This window comes from Rhinatrema bivittatum, chromosome 6, assembly GCF_901001135.1.
Source record: "Rhinatrema bivittatum chromosome 6, aRhiBiv1.1, whole genome shotgun sequence".
Lineage (NCBI taxonomy): Eukaryota > Metazoa > Chordata > Amphibia > Gymnophiona > Rhinatrematidae > Rhinatrema > Rhinatrema bivittatum.
In genome coordinates, this window is record NC_042620.1 from 209779585 (window position 1) to 209804912 (window position 25328).

At 39.2% G+C, this 25328-nt stretch overlaps 1 protein-coding gene across 3 annotated transcripts in view; it reads left to right on the forward strand.

Moving 5' to 3' along the window:
* Positions 1 to 20874, forward strand: part of LRCH2 (leucine rich repeats and calponin homology domain containing 2) — a 395406-nt gene extending 374532 nt beyond the window's left edge. For 2 of the 3 annotated variants that reach the window (XR_003857457.1, XR_003857458.1), the window contains 2 exons: positions 16161 to 16211; positions 17437 to 20874. Coding sequence is in view for 1 of the 3 variants with exons in the window: in XM_029606513.1 (XP_029462373.1) it covers positions 16161 to 16280 (120 nt within the window). In the remaining 2 variants the exon portion in view is untranslated. Of the gene's footprint in view, positions 1 to 16160; positions 17357 to 17436 lie in introns of those variants that run through there. The other variant, XM_029606513.1, reaches the window with a different exon arrangement.
* The last annotated feature ends 4454 nt before the right edge of the window (positions 20875 to 25328 follow it).

The following is a 25328-nucleotide window of genomic DNA, read 5'->3' on the forward strand; positions in this document are numbered from 1 at the left end:
TCACGCTTACACACACAGGCTTTCAATCACACACATACATGCTATCTTTTTCTCTCACACACAGACTCTCAATCGCATACTCACATGCTCTCTCACCTAAACCAGCTCTCAGTCACACACAGACACACGTACTCTCTCTCTTACTTATACACACAGGCTCTTAATCATACATATTCATGATCTCTCTCACACACAAAGGATCTCAATCATACACACATACTCTTTCACACAAACAGGTTTTCAATCACAAACTTACACATACAGGTTCCCAATCATAAACTTACATTCATGCTCTCTCTCACAGGCAGGTTCTCAGTCACAGACATACTCTCTTTCACATATACAGGCTCTCAATCACACACATACATGCTATCTCACTCTCACAGGATCTCAAACACACATGCTTGCGTGCTCATTCACTCTCTCTCCCTCCCCCCATCCTCCTGGAACTAGCGGCAGCAGCAGCCTCCTCCATTTTCAGCCCTTGCGGAGCAAGGAGTCCCATCGGCCGCGGGGGTTGATGTTCTTCTTCATTTTCCTCTGAGCCGCGCTGCACATTCTTCAAACCGTGCCTCTCTTCTGTTCTTCGGGCCGACGCTGACTACACTAGCATGGTCTCTTCTTCCCGCGCACGCACCCGATGCTTACCACTTCCTCTTCCGGCCGCGGGGGGGGGGGGGCCGGGAAGAAGAGACCATGCCGGTGCCGCTAACTCCAGCTGTTCTGCCACGCTCCACCCGGGCTGACAGCATTTTAAGCCTGGGCGGAGGAGGACCGGGGAGCAGCTGGGTCAGCAAGGGACCGGGAAGTGTGGCGACACACCTGCATGATCTTGGCGACACACTGGTGTGTTGCGACACACCGGTTGAGAACCACTGCTCTAGAGAAAGCCTGTTGTGGGTAAGAAGAGAATTGGATTCAATGTTGACAATTAAAGCACAACAGAATTTGACTTGTTAAAAATATAAATTATATTAATGGAGGAATAAATTGGAAAAATTGCTCGCACGATTGGTAAAATCTAGCTCCAAGGCAAAAGGTCTAATAACATGTCTAGTATACAATTCTCAATCTTGCACAACTACTACATCGATATTAGAGGCCTTTGGAAAATATTATAAGAATTTGTATTCAGTGGGTGATCCTTCTGAACACCTGAGACAGCCTTTTTCTTTGGGGATTTGTCTTCCTCAGTTGAGTGAAGCTCAGTGGAATGATCTTGAGGTACCTATCCATGAAAATTAAATAAATTTTGCTACCAAACAGCTTAAACTAACAAAAACACTGGATCCAGATGACTTGGAGCTGGAATTTTATAAAATTTTGGGCAAACTGACTCTTGCCCCCCTCAAGGCCATGTTTGAACAGTGGTATTGCTACCTAAACCAGGAAAGGATTTTTGAGGTACCCTGAGGCCTATCAGCCAATATCATTATTAAACCAAGACAAAAAGTTTGGCTGCAATTTTGGCTTCCATACTAAATTGTATGATTCAGGTGCTGGTGTCTCAGGACCAAACTGGATTTATAAAGGGTAGAACAGCTAGTAATAACTTTTTAATAGCGCTGTTGGCATTATATTCTTCTAGGGGCATGGAGTAGAATGCTATTCTAATTTCAGTGGGTTTTGGTCATTATAGTGGAAAGCCATTATCTTATATCTAGCAGAATATAATTAGACCATCCCTTCTTACATTATAATACAAACACAGTCTAATATTTCTGTGGTAATTCATCACAAGGCTTATAGGAAATTTAAGCTGCATTTATTTAACCAGTTTATAAGCCATAATAATCTTCACATCTGTTAAAAGGAAAGTGGTATCTAACAGATATAGATCAATGCTAAATGGTTCTCTGGCTAAAGCTATTCATAGTTCACTAATTAATGTTCACTCTAAGGAATAAAGTACAATAATTTTGGATTTAATCATTGATAATGTAGATTTTTTGGGAATAATTGAATACTGGGTAAAAGAATTGGATGTTTGTAATCAACTCTGCCTAGATGGTTATGTTTGTGAATCTGCACCAAGACTGAGGAAGGCAAGGTATGTTTTCAGTTGATTGTTTTCCTACTTGTTAGAATTAACTCCCCTTTAAGAGTATGTTTATTGAGTACCCAATAAGGAATTTGCACAGGTTGAACACTCACTGATTGCAGAAGTCTCCTTTGACTTTTCTGATATAATTGTCTTTGGGGATTTCAATATTCAGGTTGTAAAAGAGGACTCAAAATTGTTTTTCTCAGAAGGATTTAAACAGTTAATTAGTTCTACACACTTTAAAGATCATATCCCAGATTTAATCTTTTATATCAGTCTACTTCTAAGTGAGCCATTAATGACATATTGTCTCCTAAGTCATGGATGGATCATTTTTGATTGAATTCCTTTTACCTTTGATGATTTTATTGCTGGTTAAAAATCAAGAGATGGTGGTCTATCAGTTCACTAATTTCCCTACAATTAATGAATTTAATGAGTATTTTGATCCAATGCCTGAAGAATATCAAGGTAAAGATGCTTTTATGTTCTCCTCTCTTTGGGAAAAGATGATTATGTTGGTCTTAGAATCACACCCAGGAAAAATAAGCTTCTAGTCAAAGGGAAAAATCTAGTCCCGTGGTGCTTATCTGAGCTTTGATCTATGAAATGTGAGGTTAGGAGACTAGTACATACCTGATAGAAGACCAAATCCTTCTCTAAGAAATGTGTGTATAAAGTTTGCTCATTGTAATATGTGGACACTGCTAAGGATCCTTCAGAAGCTAGACACGGCTAGCAATAGACCTAGAGAGCACTTTTGTGCAGTTATATTTGATCTCTTCTGTTAAATCTTCCTCTATTGCAGATATTTTGCTCGTTCTTTGTAATGTTGTTGCTTCACATTTGGGCATAAAGTTTTGAAGATTAGGGATGAAATGGATATAGCCAAGCTTTCTGATGCATCCAATGGAAAGATTTCAGAAGATATTGCTATGATGGCCACATGAGAGAAATTTCAGCCTTTTGATTCACCATTTATTGTAACCTATTGAAATTTGTGGATTGGGCTATAAATTTTATCCCAGGACAAGCAGGACATATGGAAAACTTTCTGTCAAAGTTTCTAGAAACTTTTGACTGGCATACTAAGCCCACTGAGCATGCCCAGCATGCCATGATCCCTCGAGCCACAGGGGTCTCCCTTCAGTCTTCGTTTTTCCGCGCTGCAGTTAGCATCACGGAGAAGGAGCCTGGTGAGTTAAATTCTTTCTTCCGACTCGATTTGAGTTAAAAATTTTTTGGTCAGAAAGCCATCAACGGCTGTCTTGGTTATTATGGACACGGGATTTAAAAAACGCCCTAAATGTAATCAAACTATGTCGATTACTGATCCACACCTTGAGTATGTCTTATGTTTAGGGCAATCCCATGATGTTTTTTCCTGTCCAAAATGCATGGAAATGACCGCCAAAGGAAGAAAGGCACGTTAGGAAAAGATGGAACATCTTTTCCACATCCAGTTAATGCCTTCACGTCGACTAATTCGTCTCTGGCCAGAGCGTCGAAACGCTTAGTTATCCGAAAAGGTCGAGTGGAGGACTCGGGAGACCGGTTGTCACCGACCCCATCTGCGGCATAGACAAAATCAATGTCCGGGCTTGAAAAAGCCACCGAACATCATTTAAAACATCGGCATCGGCACACTTCAATTCCGGAGGCCCTGTTATCACCAGAACAACCAATAGCCAAAAGATCTCGTCCACAAGAGTCACCGAGGCCTGCTACCCCAAGGCGTTCCCCACCTCTAGAGGTGCCAGGCATCGAGCCACCACAGGGCCCTATGGTAGATTTGATGACACCTTCACTGCCACCACCTATAGCTGCTCTAACTACATCAGCTATAGCGGAGGAACTAAGCGGATTCATCCGCCAGGTAGTGTGAGAAGCGCTTCAGGACTTACATCCATCAACACCGATGACTCCTCCGATGCTGGTGCTCTCACCGAAGCAGACACCATTGTCTATGCCTGTGCCATCACCGATGCCTGGACCAGCGCCAATGCCATCACCAAGACATCACCGTTTCCAATGCCGTCCCCAATGCCAGTGCCTGTACCGCTACCAGGGACTCCAATACAACCAGATATATCGATTTTACAACCACTAATGACAAAACTCGATGGCCTCATCGGTGCTATACAGCCTGTCCCTACTAAACCAGCAGGTATGGGAGTTACTTCTGGTATGTCCCCACTCTATGAACCTCAACCAGGACCTTCAGGACTGTCCAGACCAGTTACACCATCGATGCCACCGAGGCCTTCTCCTACTTCTCCTTCCAAGCAAACATCACATGACTCCTGGGAGGATAGAAACACTGATTCCTCGTCAGAAAGTTTTATGTCTGAACCATCTCCTCCTGAAGGAAGAAAGAAGTCACCCCCAGAGGACTTATCCTTCACCACTTTTATAAAAGACATGGCAGACACTATTCCTTTTAAATTAGTGTCTGAAGAGGATATGAGACAGCAAACCTTAGAGGATCTACAATTTGTAGATCCCCCTAAGGAAGTTCTAGCTATGCCTATTCATGAGGTCCTGGTAGAGCTACAACATAGATTGTGGGAACATCCATGTTCAGTTCCACCAGTAAATAGAAGGATGGACACTACATATCTAGTACAGCACATCCCTGGCTATCAAAGAGCACAACTACCACACCAATCAGTAGTGGTTGAGTTGGCTCAGAAAAAATCTAAAAGAGTACAACCTCATTCATCTACTTCGCCAGGGAAAGAACACAGATTCCTGGACACTCTAGGAAGAAAAGTCTTCCAAGGATCAATGCTTAATTCCAGGATTGTGTCTTACCTACTTTACATGATGCAATACCAGAGAAATCTCTGGAAACAAATGCAACAACTCACTGAATCCCTGCCTCAGCAATATCAGGACTCAGCTAATGCAATTATCCATAAAGGATTAGAAGCAGGAAAACATGAGGTTCATGCTGCATACGACAGTTTCGAAACTTCCTCAAGAGTGGCAGCTACCTGGATCAGTCACGCCGTTGGGCCTGGCTTAAAGCCTCTGACCTTAGGCCTGAGGTCCAAGACAAGTTGGTAGATTTACCTTGTGTGGGCGACAACCTTTTTGGATCAAAAGTTCAGGAAGCAGTAGCCCAACTTAAAGAACATACAGAGACACTGCGTCAATTATCTGCTGTCCCACAAGACTCTTCCACAGTGTCACGCCGTCAGCCATGAAAAGATACAAGGAAGCCATACTACAGGCCGCGGAGGTACTATCCACCAGTACCTCGGGGCAGATCTTCCCGACCACAACAAAGATCCCATCCCAGCCCTAGAACCGCTAGGCCTCAACCGCCACCACAGACAGATCCAGCTGCAGGTTTTTGAGACAAAGCCAGAGAACAGCAGCCAACTCAACAACCCCAACCATACCAGTAGGAGGTCAAGTTTCCTATTACAACCATTGGTCAAGGATAACAACAGATCAATGGGTACTCACCATTATATCATGGGGCTACCAACTCAATTTCCTATCAATTCCAAAAGACTCTCCACCAAAGTCTCTTTGGATAAACAACGACCATATCACTCTTCTGCAAGCAGAATTATCCACCCTTCTGAGAGCCAGGGCCGTGGAACCAGTTCCCCAGCCTCAGCAAGGCAGAGGATTCTACTCCCGTTATTTCCTCATTCCAAAGAAAACAGGAGGCCTATGCCCCATACCAGACCTTAGAAATCTCAACAAATTTCTATGAAAAGAGAAATTCAGAATGGTCTCCTTAGGCACCATGCTTCCCCTTCTTCAAGCAGGAGACTGGCTCTGTTCGCTGGATCTACAAGACGCTTACGCTCACATTCTAATATTCCCTCCTCATCGCAAGTTCCTGCATTTCCTGGTGGGTCATCAGCATTTCCAATATCTGGTTCTACCATTCGGACTATCCTCAGCACCCAGAGTTTTCACGAAATGCCTAGCAGTAGTAGCAGCATACTTATACAAGGAAAGTGTACACGTTTTTCCCTATCTGGACGACTGGCTCATCAGAAGTCAGTCTCAACAAGGAGCTCTTGCCTCTCTCAGGCTCACAATCAATCTGCTCCACTCGATGGGTTTTCTCATCAATTACCAAAAATCCCACCTCATTCCGTCTTGTCTACTGCAATTCATAGGAGCAGAATTAAACACCATACTATCAAGAGCCTTCTTACCCGAGGACCGGGTGGAAACAATTTCCTCATTAGCAAACTCACTACATTTGCAGAAACAGGCCACAGCTCATCAGTTTCTAATTCTGCTAGGCCACATGGCCTCCACAATTCATGTCACTCCTATGGCCAGATTAGCCATGAGAATAACCCAATGGACATTACAATCACAGTGGATACAAGCCATCCAACCACTGTCATCTCCAGTTCAAATAACCCACCAGCTACGTTCATCTCTCCTATGGTGGGTAAACAAGGACAACTTGTGTAAGGGCCTACCCTTTCAACAACCAATTCCACAGATAACTTTAACTACAGATGCATCCACCTTAAGTTAGGGAGCTCACATAAACAATCTCCAAACCCAAGGTACTTGGACGACACTCAAAGCAACTTTTCAAATAAATTTCCTGGAACTTCGAGCTATACGTTATGCTCTGCATGCGTTCAAGGACTGCCTTTCACACAAATCTGTACTTGTGCAAACGGACAACACAGTTGCCATGTGGTACTTGAACAAACTAGGAGGTATGGGCTCGTATCTCCTTTGTCAAGAAGCCGCACAGATTTGGGACTGGGCCCTGACACACTCCATATTTCTCCAGGCCACTTATCTGGTGGGCATTCACAACGTAGTTGCAGATCGCCTCAGTCGCCAGTTCCAACCTCACGAATGGTCTCTAGATCCATTAGTAGCGACCAAGTTATTTCAACTGTGGGGTCAACCAACAATAGACCTCTTTGCATCTGAGCTGAATCACAAAGTGGACAAATTCTGCTCTCTGCACAAACAGAAACACCAGTCAGCCAAGGACGCCTTTGCTTGCCCTTGGAACTCAGGTCTTCTATACACGTATCCCCCGATACCGCTAATAACCAAAACTCTAGTGAAGCTACAACAGGACAAGGGGTCAAGGATACTCATAGCCCCGTATTGGCCTCGACAAATGTGGTTTCCCATACTTCTCGACCTCTCGATCACAGAACCAATTCAGCTGGGAATACATCCCACTCTTATAACTCAGGATCAGGGCAGGTTGCGCCATCCCAAACTTCAATCCCTATCTCTGACAGCCTGGATGTTGAAAGCTTAATCTTGCAACCACTTAATCTTTAAACTAATGTTTCTCAAGTGCTTGTAGCTTCCCGTAAGCCTTCCACACACAAAAACTATATTTCGAAGTGGAAAAGATTTACCATATGGTGCACACAAAAAGGTATAGACACTTTTTGCTGCCCCACAACCTCTTTATTAGACTATCTATGGCACCTTTCAGACTCTGGTCTCCAGACCTCGTCAGTAAGAGTACACTTAAGTGTATTCTCAGTTTACCATCATACAATAGGAGATACACCAGTATCCGGGCAACCTCTTGTCAGTAGATTTATGAGAGGTTTGCTTCACCTAAAACCCCCAATATGGCCACCAGCCACAGAATGGGACCTTAATGTGGTATTAATAAGACTCATGCGTTCTCCTTTTGAACCCATGGATTCCTGCAATGTTAAATTTCTCACATGGAAGACTATCTTCTTAATAGCCATTACATTGGCTAGAAGGGTTAGTGAGTTACAAGCACTTGTCACATACTCACCCTATACAAAATTCCTGCATGACCGAGTGGTACTCTGTACACATCCAAAATTCCTTCCCAAGGTAGTTATGGAATTCCATTTGAATCAGTCCATAGTTTTGCCCACGTTTCTTCCCAAGGCCTCACTCTCACCAAGGTGAGAGGGCTTTGCACACCTTGGACTGTAACCGTGCACTTGCATATTACCTGGACTGCACTTTAGTCCATAGGAAATCCACTCAACTCTGTTTCTTTTGATCTAAACAAACCAGGTAAAGCAGTGAGCAAACAAACTCTCTCCAACTGGCTAGCAGATTGTATAGAGTTCTGCTATGAAAAAGCAGGCCTTCCTCTCCAAGGGCAAGTAAAGGCACATTCAGTAAGAGCAATGTCAACCTCAGTAGCACACTATTGTTCAGTGCCAATAGCTGCCATATGTAAAGCTGCAACATGGAGTTCTCTTCACACCTTTGCAGCTCATTACTGTTTGGACAAAGAAGGACGACAAGATTCAGCCTACGGACAATCTGTCTTAAAGAACTTGTTTCCAGTATAATCCCAACTCCTTCTACATCCAACCTGCTGTGATTTCAGGCTGCCTCAATTTTTCCAACAATACTTCCCTGTTGGTCCACTACAAAATGATTCAGCCTATAGCTTGCTAATCACCCATATGTTAGGATTAGCATCCTGCTTGTCCTGGGATAAAGCAAAATTGCTTACCTTGTAATAGGTGTTATCCCAGGACAGCAGGATATAGTCCTCACGAAACCCACCCGCCACCCCGCGGAGTTGGGTCCGATACGTTTTATTATTTTATTTTTGCTAACACTTATTGCTACACACGAGACTGAAGGGAGACCCCTGTGGCTCGAGGGATCATGGCATGCTGGGCATGCTCAGTGGGCTTAGTATGCCAGTCAAAAGTTTCTAGAAACAGTGACGTCACCCATATGTGAGGACTATATCCTGCTGTCCTGGGATAACACCTATTACAAGGAAAGCAATTTTGCTTTATAAATAAATCTCTGAAGTTAGTTTTAGGTAGGATTAAGCTTATGCTCAATTGGATGTTTGCCCTTCTGGGCTTTTTTAAAGGGTAGATGGATCGTTATTGGAGAGAGGAGGGAATTTTTCCTAAATTGTTTGAGAGCAGTGGTGAACGCCCTCCTGAAAAGAGAGGGTTTGGACTCATTAGATGAAGATAATTATCTTCCTCTTTCTAGTCTTTACTTTAGCAAAGGTAGTTGTATCACAGTTAAATTATTTTTATCTTCTATAAATTGTCTTGATACTTATCTGTCTGGCTTTCAAGAATATTTTAGTACAGAAACAGTACTATCCTCTTTGTTAGACATTCTTCATAGTATCTTGGATGGCAGAAGAAGGGCGATATTGGTTCTATTAGACTTTTCCATTGCCTTTGATATGGTTGGCCATGTGTTGTGATCAGTCAGTTGAAGGTGTTGGGAATAAGAGGTACATTGCTCCCATGGTTTTTCTCGTATTTGCAGAATAGACAACTGATGATTTCCTTGAGTATGAGATATTGTTCTCTTTAGCTGGCCCCTTATGTGGTCCCTCAAAGTTCAATTTCATACCCTTTTCCAATTTTTATTATTCCTTTGAATAGGTTATTGAAGTTGTTGGGCCTTAATATATCTTGCTGACAGTATTCAAATTGTTTCCAATAAAATCTCAAATTAAGGATGAACTGCTATTCTTTAATGATTGTTTTTTAAAAATATCAGAATATAGCACCAGACTTAACAGCCTGAAGCATAAAATTAAGACCACCAAGTTATTATTAGAGGGGGGTTCAGTCTGAGTTGGAGAATTACCATGATCTTATATTGAGCTCAGCATTGCACAATTTGGGGGTGTGACATGATTCAGACTTATCTTTGCAAATTCATATTTCATCAATGGTAAAGTCTGCTTCTATTCATTTGTGGATTATATGGCATATGAGACTATATCTGTCCCCTAAAGATTTGAGGATAGTAATTCAGTTTTATAACTAGAAATGACTATTATAGTGTTTTTTGTAATTACCGTAGAAACAGTTTAAATGCCTTTAATTGATTTAGAACACTGTAGCTAGGTTTTAAAATGAGGGATTCTGTGCCTTTTCTGATGAAAAAACTTCACTGGTTCCCTGTTAAATGGTTGGTGTTGATATTTAAAGCCTACTGTGAAATGGCCCTTCATGAAGCAGGCTGCAACAGATTCATTGTTTGTGGTTGGAAGAAGAGAAACAAACTAGGCCTATATTTGTGATTCCCCACATCTGTCCGGTATCTGTGATCTGGATTGTCCACTGTTGGCATCAGGATACTTGGTCTTGAAGGGCCCTCAGTCTGACCCAGTAGGGCAGTTGTTATGTCTGTCAAAAAAGCATGAGTCAGTATGTTCAGCTAAGGCCTTTGCGTTCTTCTCAGTTCAGTTCTCTTGCTGTTCCTGAAGCTAGAGTAGTGAGATTAGAGATCAAGAAACATCCAGACTTTTCTATTGCAGGTCCTAAACTTATGAACATTCTCCTTGTGGTGCTTAGATCGACAGAGCTTGCTAGATTCCAAAAACTTTTAAAAGCCTGTTTTTTCTTGATTTTAGCTGTTAATTTTGTTTTATAATATATTGTTTTTGTTCTATGCTGCTTTATTGCAATAGGTTTGGATTATGTACTATGGATTTGTTTGTAAATTATGTTAGTAAGTTGTAATTTTATTTCTCTTTTTTATTTTGTAAATTGCATAGTGATCTCAAAGTTATGAAATTCATAAATTTAATATATAAATAAATGCTATTGACACTCATATAATCTGATAATTCAATATCATTGCATAGAAAGCCTTTTAGGAGGAATAAACATAACTATAAAACAAAAGTTTTTATATTATAGTATGCATCAGTTTCCCATCTTTGTCTTAGAACCAGATTATTTTAAAAGCCAGTTTTTGGATCCAGGAAGATATAGATGTAGGTTCAAAAAATCAACAGCTAATAATATCAGCAGACTACTTTCTATACAGCCCTTCCATAGATTTCCAGCAAGCAGTTGTAATGGGATTATATCCCTACATAGCTTAGTCATGCTAACTAGATCATAATAGGCTTTCCACTGTATCATACTGAAATGATCTAATCTTATGTGCCTGTCCACTCCAGATGATACTGCAATCATCTGTAATCTTGATCTTCCCCTTCTATCAGCCCCAGTTATTTATACTTGATCCTTCAAAATCTATTCCATGAGTGCAAGACAGAAATTTTCAATGATCTTTACTTTCAAAGCTAATGAGCAAATGTTATGCAGTTCTGCCCAAGAAATCTATTCCATGAGAGAAGTTTTCCATAAAGTATGCTTTCAGTAGCTAAAAAGAGATTACTTCATAGCTCAAAGTATATACCAGTCTTTCACCCTTTGACCAACTTTAACCCATGAGAGGAGGAGAGATGGATGAGACTTGTACATTTTCTCTCACTAGCTGCCATAGAAAGGCTCCACAGCTGATGCAGGATCATTTATGCTCCAATTCATCTTTATTGGGCTGCAGCAGGTTCATTGTTTGTAACTGGTAATGCAGGGACACACTGAGCACGCCTTTCTGGTTCTCAAATCTCTTCTCCTTCCCCTAACTGCTTCCTGTTTAGAAAAGAACCATAATGAGAACTTGGAGGAGCTGTTGGATTTAGAAGCACTGTGTTTATCATGGCCCAATGGAGGTTAAACATGAGAGAGGAGAGAAGAACACAAGAAGAGAGGTTAGGGAAATGAACAAAAGAAGAATGTGGAGAGAGGGAGAAGATAATGGGGAAAGATAAAAGGAAGTTAATAGTTTACAGAAAGGACAAAATTTATTTTGAGAGAATGGTGCTAGAAAAAAGATATAAAAGAAAAAATGGCATGAAAAGAGAGTAAAAGATGAATGGAGATATGGGCAGGGAATCTGGAAGGGGTAATGACAAGGGAAGGAGAGGAAATTGATGAATTGAATAGAATACCCTAAATTGTTTTTTTTGTTTTGTTTTGGGGGGATTTTCACGTCAAGCCTAGATAATGCTGTACATAGGTTTGTGCTTTCCTCTGCTTTATCTATTGACCATATTTTAATCAATTAAAAATGTAGTGCTTTCTTGAGGTACATTTCCAGTCTTGTACATGATAATACTGAACAAGATATATGCAAAATATTATATAAATATAGCAAACGTACAAAAAAATCAGAATCCTATATACACCATATAGCAGAATCGTATTTCATTGTTAAAAAAAACCAAAAAAAAAAAAAACCAAACTAATCTGATTCCTGCCTATAAATGATTATTTCAGTGTATATACCCTTTTTCATCACCTCTGGGAGCCTTCAGATCTATAGTAGCGTTTTTTCCTTCAGTATACATTTTGCTTATGAAATCATTGATCATGAACAAAACATTCTGAAGGTGTACTAAACTAGAGAACTAATTGGGGTGGGGATCCTGGACAAATGAAATGTCTGAAGTTCCAGGTTGCATATATTCACTACTATACATTTTTTTTTTATCTCTTTGCCAATTATACAGAGACTTAGACAACTAATACTAATTTTATGATAAAAGCCAAGTTTGCAGATTTTTGTGTGGAAGAAATGTATTTTCACAATGTTAAAGGGAAGGGATCTTTGTAGTTTCAAAAGTTCCTAGCATAAAGCAGCTTATTTTGTTGGTGTTTAAAGATATCACCACCTACTAAGAATACAGATAGAATGCATGGAAGGTAATGTTCTAAATACCTGCTAAATAAAGTATATCTGATGTGCTTGATACTTATTTCAAGATGCGATAACGTTAAGTCTTTGCCACAAGAATTAGAAAAGAACAAAGATAGTTTAGAGATGCCAGGCAACTTGGTCTAGCTCATGCAGTGAATAAGTAATAGAAATAGATTATAACTGGATATTCAACACAGCATTTGTGTCTAGTAACTTAGTTTCGTTGCTATATCTTGAATTGTTTTTGGGTCTCCCAATGGCCACGCATACATCTCCCTAGAGATTATTTATGATTGATCAATTTGGGAGAAAAACTACAACCCAAGAATGTCTATCTTAGTTTTTATTTATTTTCTGGTCCAGCTTCAGATACATTGCTTTGTCAAGATCCAATAATTTTTGGTTAATGGGTTTTTGTCAATTAAACATAATTGATTAGGTATTGTGCAAATGTATACAGTTGTGTTCATAAGTTTACATACCCCTAGCAGAAATTATAAGATATGTAGCATTTGAAGAAAACATAATTGATCAAACAAAATACTTCTGTTATTTTTAAATTGTGCTATTCTGTTATGCATAATAGTTTTAATCATTAAACAACCCTTAGCAGTAAGGAAATAATAAAATGGTCCTGTTCAAAAATGTACATACCCTTGAATGTTTGGACTTTTACAGTTTCTAAGTTATGGCAACTGATATATCAGTTGTAAACATGCACAGATTTCACCAATATGCAAATCCTACTAGCTAATTACCACCAGCACTATTGTGTTAGTCTGTTTTCTTATCATACTGACAGTGATTGAAGCAGGATACAGTCTCTCTCCCTCTGTGTAAGAAGCCTCAGTGCTGGACAGGAATACAGAATCAGGTATAGGAATTTCAGAATTAGCTGTCTGTAGGCTGATCACAGGAGTTACGACAGAGATGCAGTTTCTATATGGGAATCTTCAGCTCAGTAATTTCAGAACAGGGATCTCTTGTCAGCGTTTGTCTGCTGGCAGAGATCTTTTGAGTACCAGAGGTGACAATGTTAATCTCTAAGGCATGTTCTTTCGTTGGCTGGGCCCCAGGATGATGGCAGAATCTGCTGATGTTAATGGCCCTGCTGATGATAATGGAGCTCCTTTGCTGTCTTGTTCCTGGGTTCTGTTTTATAGCATGTGAACAGGGAAGAGTACATAAAAATTGGTGAAGACCAAACTTCACTGTAGATTGGAGGATGCTCCTTTTTTGATTTGAGAAGTGAAGAGTTCATCTTGGAATATGTGATTGCTTGGACTTAGGAATGCTTAAAGATAATTAGTGTTCAATCCATGTGGAGTTCTGACTTCAAATAGGCCAAAAGATAGATATTTCCCGCGGGGGCCTCATTGAACAAGGTTTACAATCTTTTCTGTAATGTCTGCATTTTCAGAGTCTTAAGATTGAATTGAAACTCCAAAGTCCTTGCTTCAGTCTTCCATATTAGTTTGGCTCAGAGAAAATGGTTCTTGGCATACGTCAGATTTGTGGCTATATTGTGCCTACATCAAGAAAGCTAAGAACTGCCATACTGGGTCAGACCAAGGATCCAACGAGCCAAGTATTCTGTTTCCAAAAGTGGCCAATCCAGGTCACAAGTACTTCTCAGGATCCAAATAGTAGATAGATTCCATGATCATGCCCAGGGAAAGCAGAGGCTTTCTACAAGTCTACTTGGTTAATTATGAACTTTTCCTTCAGGAACTTGTCCAAACCTATTTTAAATCCAGCTATATTTATTGCCTTTATCGTGTCCTCTGGCAATAAATTCCAGAGCTTAACTATGTATTGAGTGAGAAATATTTTCCACAATTAGTTTTAAATGTGCTACTTAGTAACTCATGGAGTATCTCCCTTTGTATTTTTTGAAAGAGTAAATCAATTTGTATTTATCAATTCTACTCCACTCATGATTTTATCGACCTCTATCATAATCTCTCCTCAACCATCTCTTCCCCTTGTTAGAGAGCCCTAACCTCTTTAGCCTTTCTTCATAGGGGAACCATTCCATTTCCTTTATCATTTTGATCACCCTTTTCTGTATTTTTTCTAGTTCCACTATATATTTTTTGATATGCAGCAACCAGAATTGCACACAGTACTCTAGGTGTGGTCCCATTATGGAGCAATACAGAGGGTATTAGGATATTTTCTGTTTTTATTCTCCATTATATTCCTAATAATAATTCCTAACATTCTGTTTGCTCTTCTCATCACCACCTCACACCGAGCGTTAGTTTACAAAATATGGTCTACAAAGATGTCTAGATCTGGTTTCTTAGGTTGTGACTCCAAATGTAGAACCTAACTTTGTACAACTACAGTTTGGATTATTTTTCTCTATGGGGTACATTTAAAAAAAAAAAGCGCGAGCGCGTACTTTTGTTCGCGCACAGGCGCAAACAAAAGACACCGGATTTCAATAGATACGCACGTAGCCGCGCATATCTTTCAAAATCCGGGGTCGGTGCGCAAGGGTATGCACATTTGTGCACCTTGCGTGCACGAGGCCCTGCGCGGTGCCTTGCCCCTTCCCTCCGAGGCCGATCTCGAAATTGGAGTGGCCTTGGAGGGACTTTCCTTCTGCCTCCCCCACAACTTTCCCCTCCACTTCCCTATCTAACCCACCCCCCCCCAGCTCTACCTAAATCCCCCCTCCTAACCTTTATCCAGGACAGTTACGCCTACCTCCGGGCAGTCGTAACTTGCGCGCGCCGAATGTCTGCTGGTGTGCAGGCCCCCGACACAGGCTGCACCCCCGGACCGCCCCCAGAACGCGCCACGCCCGCGAACATGCCCCCGATCCTGCCCTTTTTTGCAAGCCCCGGGACATACTCGCGTCCCGGAGCTTGCGCGTGCTGCGGAAGCCTATGCAAATAGGCTCGGCACGTGCTAGGGGCAGATTTCCTCAGGTTACACACATATGTTACACCGCATAGCCTTTGAAAATCTGCCCATATGTGTATTACTTTGTTTTTGTCCACATTAAATTTCATCTGCAATTTGGGTGCCCAGTTTGCAATTTTTCACTATCCACTTTTGATTTAACATTTTAGAATAATTTTCTATCATCCGCAAATTTGATCATCTCACTCATTGTTCTCTTTTCCAGATCATTTGTAGATATGTTAAAAAGCACAAATCTCAGAACAGATCCCTGGCGCACTCCACTATTTACCTTCCTTTATTGAGAAAACTGACCATTCATTCCTTCTGTCTGTTTCCTATCTTTTAACTAGTTCATACATACAGTATATATTTTCAGTAGTTATAGTTTTCAGGAGCTTTCAAATTTTGTTAAAGTTCAGAAATTGCCATTGAGGAAATTTAAAATATTTATTGAGGAAATTTAAAATATTTACTGTACATCTCTGTCTAACTTATACTAGCAGATTAATATTTTTGAAGTTATACTCATTGAATTAGATTTTGTTATGCTTGCAATGACTTTGGAGCCAAAGTCAAGTTTTCCTAATTAGACCATCCATTCTTAGATTATAATGAAAATAACTGTTGCAAGCAGTACCTGATTCAAATAAAGTAATACAGGACGTAACATCTTTTTGGTTTTGTTTTCCAGGATAGGCTTTGCTTGCCTCATCATATTTTGGAAGAAAGAGGTCTAGTGAAGGTTGGTGTTACAGTTCAGGCTCTTCTAGAATTACCTACATCTAAAGCATCTCAGCTGTCTTCAGTTTAAAATAATAGCCTCAGAACAGCTTTTTGGAACCCAGCATCTACATCACAATAAGATCACAAACATCTCAATCTTCAGTGAAAACGTTTGAGTATTTATAGATTCTGCCAGGATGCAGAGATGTCTTGAACTTTGGAGGTCAAACTAACAAGCTGACAACTACATTTCATTTATATTGTTCGTACCCAAATTCCATTCCCAGTGGAAGCCAAGTACTTCATCATACCACTTAAATTTATAAGCCTAATTTTTTTAAGTTTGAAAATTGACATCCTAAAACTTTTTCTTTCAAAAACCTCACTGGAAGGTGTTCCTTTTGGTCATTTGAGAAAGTTTACAGATATCCAAAAACTATAATGTAATGAAGAACATTTGAATGTGTGATCATATGTAAACACATTTAACTAATTTCAACTAATGAGTTCTGGATTATTTATTGCACTCTAAACTGTAATTTATACACTTAAAAATTGTTGGTATTTAGTTGAATCTATATGTATAGTAACTATGCGAAACAAAAAAAAGTTTTTCTTTGGACTTTGTTTTATTTTTCATTTCTTTTCATTTTTTTTTTTAATTTCACAATTGCCTAAGTTTGTGCCAAACTATTTTCAGTTGTAGATTGTTTACATGTGAAGTGCCTGTGTAACTGATGACTCTTGATAGTCTTAAAACTTTTTTTCAACCCAGTTCTTTACATAAAAGAATAGATACAATAGAACATTTTAAAAATATTTTAATAATTTTTATATGGTCAGTAATCAGTGAGGATTTAAACAATCCTCATATTTTTGGTGTTGGATGTTTTTAATTTTGTTGGTTGCACAGTTTTTTTAATTGGTTATACTATTATATTACCTAAATGATTTATGTTTGGAAAATAATGTAAATACATTATATTTATGCTATTTAAGTTAAACTACTTACATGATTACTTCTCTTTTAGTATATTAACATTTTCTTTTTTAAAAATATTTTTATCTTATTTTAAAGGCAAAACTTAATATAACACCACAAGTAAGTATTCTGGAAGCTAGTGATGTAATATCACCGATGTTTTGATAAAATTGCCAAAATCTCAGGTTTAAACTGTGGTTTTTCCAGATCTTTTGTTTTTACTTTTTTTTTCTTTGACAGCACATTGTTTTTGTACCAGCAGGGATGGCAAGCTTTTAATTACATTCAGGGATCACCATGTCGCCTGAAACTACTGCTGGAAAAACTTGACATTATGGGATTGGTGAGCAAATTGGCCAGCCTCTATCTGTCATCTGAATATATTTAAACATAACTAAAAAATGATAACCCTCCAAGTAATATTTTCTTAGCAGTTTTCTGTTTCCTTAAATGCTGAACCTAATAAGTAAAAAGATGTTAATTTAATTTTTCTTCTGAATGAACTGATTAGTTTCTTACAAATTAGTCAAATGGATGTTTTTCCTAACACAAAAATTATAGTTTTTTCTCTGGTTATATACCTTATGTTATGTTGCACAATTAAGTAAATCTTTTTGTGCCAAACAGAGAACAGGTATTTGATTCAGTAGCTGCTTACTTTTATAACCAATTGATCTGAAGCAAATAGTTTTTCTTTAATCAAGGCACTGGTGATAGTATATGGCATCTTCTTTTACATTAATGAGGAAACCATAATAACTAGTTCAAAGTATTCAATTTTGCTGACCATAGGGCTTACAGTATTGCATTTCTACTGTACAACTTGACTCATGGGTCGTCCCAGAACGTTATTCATTAAAACAAATACATTTGCATTTTGTACAAAGTACACAAGTCCTGTTATTTTCAATGTGTGGTATGTATACAGTATATGGTTTGTTTGCTCAACTTTAAGTCATCTTTGCATTCTATATATGCAGGATGTCCAGTGTTTCATTAGCATACATGAAAGTAGCATTAGCCTTCTACATTAGAAATTTTACTGACTTTTAAAGTAGTTCCCCCTGTAAATTTTCAAAAGCTCTTGGAGCAGCCATGTTAGCAAGAGGGTCTCAAACTCATACATTGCAATTGATTGGTAACGCCAATGTAACAAATGGCATCACACATACAGCTTGAGCCAGTTAGACCCTATTCCAACTCAGTTCATTTACCTGCTTTCAGGAGCTTGGAGGAATTGCAGGAGAGGAGCTAAACTCTTCTAAATTAATGACAAAGGACAAATTTTTAGTTCTTGCTGTATGCACTCTTCAAATATTGCACAATACATAGAAGGTACTGTTTTCTCTTGTCAGCAGCTGAAAAGTATCCAAAATGATTTAGCATTATATATTACTAGTAGTATGTTTATCTGTTATTTTACATAACACATTTTAAGCTGAAGACGTTACTGCAGATGTTTATCTTGTGCATATCATGGACTGCTGAAGATAAGTTTTTAAAGCCATCCATTTAATGGCAAGTCCAGAGAAGAATTTTGTAGGATGATGTGGTGTAATTGAAAAACTGAAGAATTAAAAATGTTCTGTCAGGATATGCTTCTATTAAATAACATAAGTTAGCTGCCATTAATCTGGACTCCAAAAATATTGTAAAACCTTTATTTTAATCTTTTAAGACAAAAAATCTTGATCAAAAGCTGGGTTAAAAGTTTCAGAGCTGTATTCTGTTTTCTTATCTGCACTGTATATATATTACAATGTCACATGAACATTTATAGAGCGGTAAAAATATCTTGAAATTTTCCTATAGGAAAAGTTCAATTTTGTAACATTGCAATTAACAAATTGTACAAAGTATTGTTCCCAACTGTAAGAAGTAAACCATATTTTATATACAGTATAATAAGTTCTCAAAACATTTTGATCCTTCAAATAACCAAAAAAATGTAACTTTTTGGGTGACTGTTAAAACTATATTTTATTCAGTGATTTCATGAAAGAAAAAGATAGGTGAGGAAGCTGTCTACACTTTTTTCTGATGTTTAGCTGCATTATGTTAACTGTGCTCTTGAAAGAAAAATGTCATTTGAAACCATTATGCATTCTCTTAGATGCCCTATCTTAAATAATTTGCTTAAATTTAGGAATTATCTAGGAACAAATTTTTTTTTTTGCCGATGAGTCTTGTGAAAAACAAACATGAGAGAAAATCTTTTTGAAGAGGGTCCTCTTTCAATTTTCAGAGTGTTCTAATTTACTGTAATTTTGAACACTCAGGAATGATACTCTTCAGTAGTAAACACACAATTCCTACGCTTTAGTTTGTGTCAAATGTTCCAATGGTTTTGATTGTTTTAGATCTGTACAACATGGCAGACATACCAAAGTTAGCTACTTATGGAGTTTTTCTAATGCTATTAGGTTTTGCAGCAAGAGGGAGAGCCTTACATGATCTACCTTCAGCACCTTTGGAAAAACTGTGGAGCTGGAAATTTTATTGAAAATTAATTTTATTGAAATATAATGATCTAATTCATCTCTCATCTGTATATGCTGCAATTTAGTACTTTTGACTAATGTGTTGTCATTTTTATGAAATATATTTACCAAAATGCTGTTGAGATATATAACTCTGTAGGTGATCATATTTGGTTTTCAGGAATATCCCAAACCTTTTTCTCAAAAATGCTTCCCATTGAGCAGAAATATGGCATTTTGCCTTTCATTTTTTAAGTTTAAAATAGAGAATATGCCTTTAGGCCTCTCCCTGCACCCAGTCTCCTACAACAAATGTATTTACACTCACAACAAAGAACAACCACACAACATTCTTGGAATCAAGAAGACCACAACTATATTAGTAACACAACACCCAAGATACCCAAGCATGACAGATTGCAAACATCCTCCAGACTTTCCATGGTGGGCATCCACTACATCCCAGCAAGATGTACCACTCAGCCTGTAGTCACCCAGCAGTGCCAGCTGTCTCTCTATGAGGCCCCCATCATCTCCCAGCAAGGAGCCCCAAAGTAATGTGACTGCTCCCAATCACACCAAATACAAACAGATTTCTCCAGAGTTCACTATTCAGCCTGCTTTGACGATCCATCTGCATTACCCTTCCAGCTGCAACAACCCAAGCCCAGGAACAATGCAAAGATTAAATACCAGAGGCCTCCCTCCCTTTATACCCATCCCAAGGAATGACTACCTTTTCCTAGCTCCCCTGGGACACCATTAATCACAAAGCCAAAGCAGCTCCTGCTTGTTTTGAATGCCCCAGAGGAGCAAGGGGATCCTCCCCAGTGAACCCAAACTCCTATCCTAGTAAACCCTGCATATTATCATGGGCAGTCAGAGCCCTGGCTCCATCAGCCCCATTAGTAAATTCAAAAGTAATATTTTGATGTTCCTTCTAAGTGACTTCAGAAACTATTTTTTATTTGTAATTATGGTACTTTGTCCCTTGAAAGTGTAGTGATTTTGTGTGAAAAGACAGGGACGGTAACTTTGATACCAGCGCGCAGATGTACATGTATGTGCGTATCTGGCTCATACTAAAGGGCAGATCATGTTATAACATACGCACGTATATGCATACTTGGTATAAAATAGACTGTATATGCATACATGTGCACAAATGCTGGGGGTTTTAGTAGATGTGTGCCGATGCAATTACCAATTTCCCTAGTTCAGGTAAGGGATAGGACTTCCTAACACCCTAGTTAAATAGCCTCCCTTTTACCCTGTTAGCACCAACCCTTAAAACCCTGCTGACTAGCCTAGAATTTGATATTTTATTACACACCATCCATAGCAGTAGTAAAGTTACGCAGCAGGGGACCCTAGCACATTTCATGCAGAAATGCCCATGCCTCGCCTAGCCCACACCCCGCCCCTTTTTTTGCAACATATTTGTGCGCACACTGGGAGCCTTTTAAAATCTACATGGCGTGCACCGACCAGACATAATTGCGTGCCTCTCAGTTTTGGTGCATGCAGAGCTTTTTAGCATTGCTGAAACATTCTTAAGCTCTGAAGTAATGTATAGTAATACTCTGATATGCAGACTGATGGAATATATTAAGTAGAACTGTATGATACAGTATATATTGAGAAAGCATGTAGCAGCAAACACACAGTAATGCGCAATCTTTCAGTCATCAGACTAGTTGCAAGACATTAGTAATCACAAACAAAGGTATATTGTTTAAATGTTCTTTTTAAATAACCATTAACTTTTAAAGTTTTATTGTATTTATTTTTGTTACCATGACTGAAATGAATTGTTTGTAAACCTCAATTCTGGACTGGCCACTTCCTTTTACTTCATTGGAAAAGCAATGGGACCTGAGGAAAACATAACCTGGTGTGAAGCAATGAAAAAATTACAGTAATATTATTTTGCTATCTTGTTAAGGGTCTGACTGGTAGCTGATTTGAACTACTTGTTTTGCTACTGCAACTTTAAAAATTCAAATAATGTAACATCTATGATACTTTTTAATGTAATGATCAAAGCAGTGCATTGAAATATCAATTCATAAAGCCATTTTTACTTTGTACCCTCTTGTTTATTTTTATCTAAATTAATTTAAGAAATGTGATTGATAAATTCATGATCAAATGTTTGTCATTACTTCCCTATTGTAAATTTTCATTAAGCCATTTGTAAGCCTCTAATCATATATGTAGATTAAGCATGTCTCTCTTACTTTATTCATATATAGGCAAAATTAATGCATTAACTCTTTAATGGGCCTTGGAAGCTATTTTTTTCTATCAGTTTCAACATGATATTAAGGGAGCACTTCATGTTGACGTGCTTTTTGATAAAAATGTACTGTTTTGAAGGTTGATACCAGATATGTTACAACAATAACTTTGCTATAAATATTATTTTTAAATAGACATTGCAGCAACAAGCTCAGCAGTGTTCTGCTATCTGTTGGTCACAGCTGTCCTATCGGTGCCAGAAAGAAAATGGACGAAAGAATTAACAGTTGACCAAGCCCTGCAAGTCAAGTAAATTTTCAAAGGGTTTGAGTCAGGGTTGAGAGTCAGGCATCTAAAGTTGCCTCCTTGAAAACTGACTAGGGCTGAGTGTCTAAATTTAAGAGCTTATTTTCACTAGGTAACTAAATTTAGGTATGTGAAAATGAGTGACTTTCATGGTGAAATTAGGGTAGGGAAAAAAGTTGGGAATTTAGCATTGATTTTCAGCACTGGGTAGCTAACTAGGCACCTAAATATAGCGCATGATTTGCAGGCCTAAATTTACATGTCCAAGTAGACATTTTTTGAAAATTGACCCCTTAAATTTTATATATCAGCTTTGTCTGAATTTTAATGTTCTGCAGCATCAAGCTGCTTCTTAATATATATTAATCTTCAAAGTTTGCTGATGCCTCAAGAGTTAATTTTCCTGTGTTGTTTTCATGTTAATATGAGATGAGTCAAAATTAAAAAAAAAAATTTAAAACCATGTTATGCTGTTGGGAATTGTAACTAGATAACAGTTGGGACCAACAGTGAAAGTCACTGCAGTAGAATGCAAAAATCAGAGTTTAATTGTGTCCATTCTGGAAGTAAGCCTAAATTTTCTCATCCATTGTAACTATACAATAACTAAGTATGCAAAGTTGTTGTTTTTAAATAGCAAATTGAGCAGATATGACCTGAAATTCATTAAACAACCATACATAGAAAACTGAAGATCTTATTTTTACATAGGGACTTGTATGAAAAGGCTTGAGAAAGAGACCAGGGAAACTTACAGTACATATAAAAATTAAAGAATCTTAAACTGTAAATATTTGTAAATCTGATAATGTATTCAATATTGCATTTTAAATCATTTTACATATTGCATCCTGTTAACTGTTTACTTAATTTTTTAAACCCAGCACCTTGTACTGTATTCTCAAGTTATTTTTCTGGACTTCCATTATTGCTGGCGCTTCCAACTTGTATATGTTTCTTCAAAAACAATTCTGCTGTTTGTGTAAATAGTTTTGTACTAAATTTGCATGGATAAAACTCACATGTCTGAAACCAGAAGATTCTGTACATATTCCGTGTATAAATACAGACTGTTTCATAAAATTCTTATGTGGTCATATTATTCCTTTATACTTTGCAGTCTTATTTTTTTATTTTAGATAGCTGCAAGTATTCACAGGTTTATTGAATAAAGGTGTTTTTCAGAATGTTAGATTGAAAAAAAGAGTTCAGACCTCTTCCACAATAGTGTCATTGATTTGGCTTCTCACAAAGCAGTGGAAGACATAAGCTCTCCTGGGTTACCTTCACTAAAAAAAACAAAACACCATAAAGAAAATGCCTTCCAGTGGTGGGAAAACTACATTTTTTTCTATCACCAGTGGGCCTTCATCACTACAGGGTTCTCAACATCATTCTTTTTCAACTTTCAGACCCTTCCACCAACATTTCCCCACTCTCCATACCAATTTGTTAGTAAAAGTTACCTGTACTGAAACCAGAACTAACTTCTCTGTTGGCAAATGCCATAGAACCAGCTCTAATCTGAGAGACAAAGGGGTAGATTTTAATAGAAACTCGCGCGTCCATGTGCGCAAGCACACATGGACACGCAATTTTATAGCAGGCGTGCGCATGTTATAAAATCAGGGCTCGGCGTACGCAAGGGGGTGCACAATTATGCACCTTGCGCGCACCAAGCTGCGCTGCCTTTCTCCGTTCCCTCCCAGGCTGCTCCGAAATCGGACTTCCCTACCCCCCACCCCACCTTCCCTACCCTACCCTCCCCTCCCCTACCTTTTTCTTTTTTTTTTTTTAAAACTTACTTCAGCCGGCACAGCGGCAAATGGCCGCTGTGCCGGGAGCCTCTGAGACCTGGTGGAAGGAGGATAGCCAATGGGACAGTGCTATATCAGGGTACAAATTATATTGCAATGATAGGGAGAATCAACATGGTGGGGTTGTGGCACTTATGTCCAGGGAGTCCAACAGGATAAAGATCATACAAGAGACTAAATGCTCAGTAGAATCTATGGGGTAGATTTTAAAAGGTGCGCATGGCACGTACATGTGCGCGCACTACCCGACACGCACACGTATGCCTGATTTTATAACGTGTGCTCAAGTTATAAAATTGGGTCGGTGCACGCAAGGGGGTGTACAATTGTGCACTTTGCATGCGCTGAGCCATGCTGCCTTCTCTCGTTCCCTCCCCCTAACCTTTCCCTCCCAGCCCTATTCGAACCCCCGCCAAAAAATTCTTACCTTTTGCGCCTGCCGGCAGCCTGCTGGCACACAATCCTTCAACACAGCGGCAATGGCTGCTGTGTCAGAGGCCTCTGGCCCTAGGAATTACTATCCTCCACCAACAAGGTCCCGAGTTACGAGGTCTTATCAAAAATCTCAGCCTCGCTAGCCCTGGAAGCAAAAGCCACAAACAGCTCCCTAGCCGGGGCCTGCTTCAGGTTTTTGACTTTCCCTTGGAGAGCAGCAGCCTGATTCCTCTGCCAGACATACCAGTGGGAGGTCGATTGTGCCACTTTTCACGGCATGTGGCAATCAATCACAACCGACCAATGGGTGCTAGCAATCATTGCTCATGGTTACCACCTGAACTTTCTTGCTCTTCCACCGGAATCACCACCTCTACAAGCGTAGAGAGTAACCGACCACTTTGTCCTTCTGGAGCAGGAGGTTTCCCTTCTTCTCCAGTTAAGAGCAATAGAACCCGTCCCTCTTTTCGCAACAAGGCCTAATGGTTCTATTCCCGGTACTTTTTTGATCCCCCAAAAATCCGGGGGGCTTTGTCCAATTCTGGACCTACGTGCCCTCAACAAGTACCTCCAGCAGGAAAAGTTCAAGATGGTAATCTTGGGCTCGCTTCTACCTCTTCTACAAAAAGGAGACTGGCTCTGCTCTCTGGACCTCCAGGACGCATACACTCACATTGCGATAGCTCCAGCTCATCGCAAGTACCTCTGGTTTTTAGTAGGCCCAAGGCACTATCAATACCGGGTGCTTCCATTCGGCTTAGCATCAGCACCACGAGTCTTTACCAAATGTCTCGTAGTTGTCGCAGCCTTTCTCAGGAAAGAAGGTGTTCACGTCTACCCCTATCTAGACAACTGGTTAATCAGGGCCCTAACCC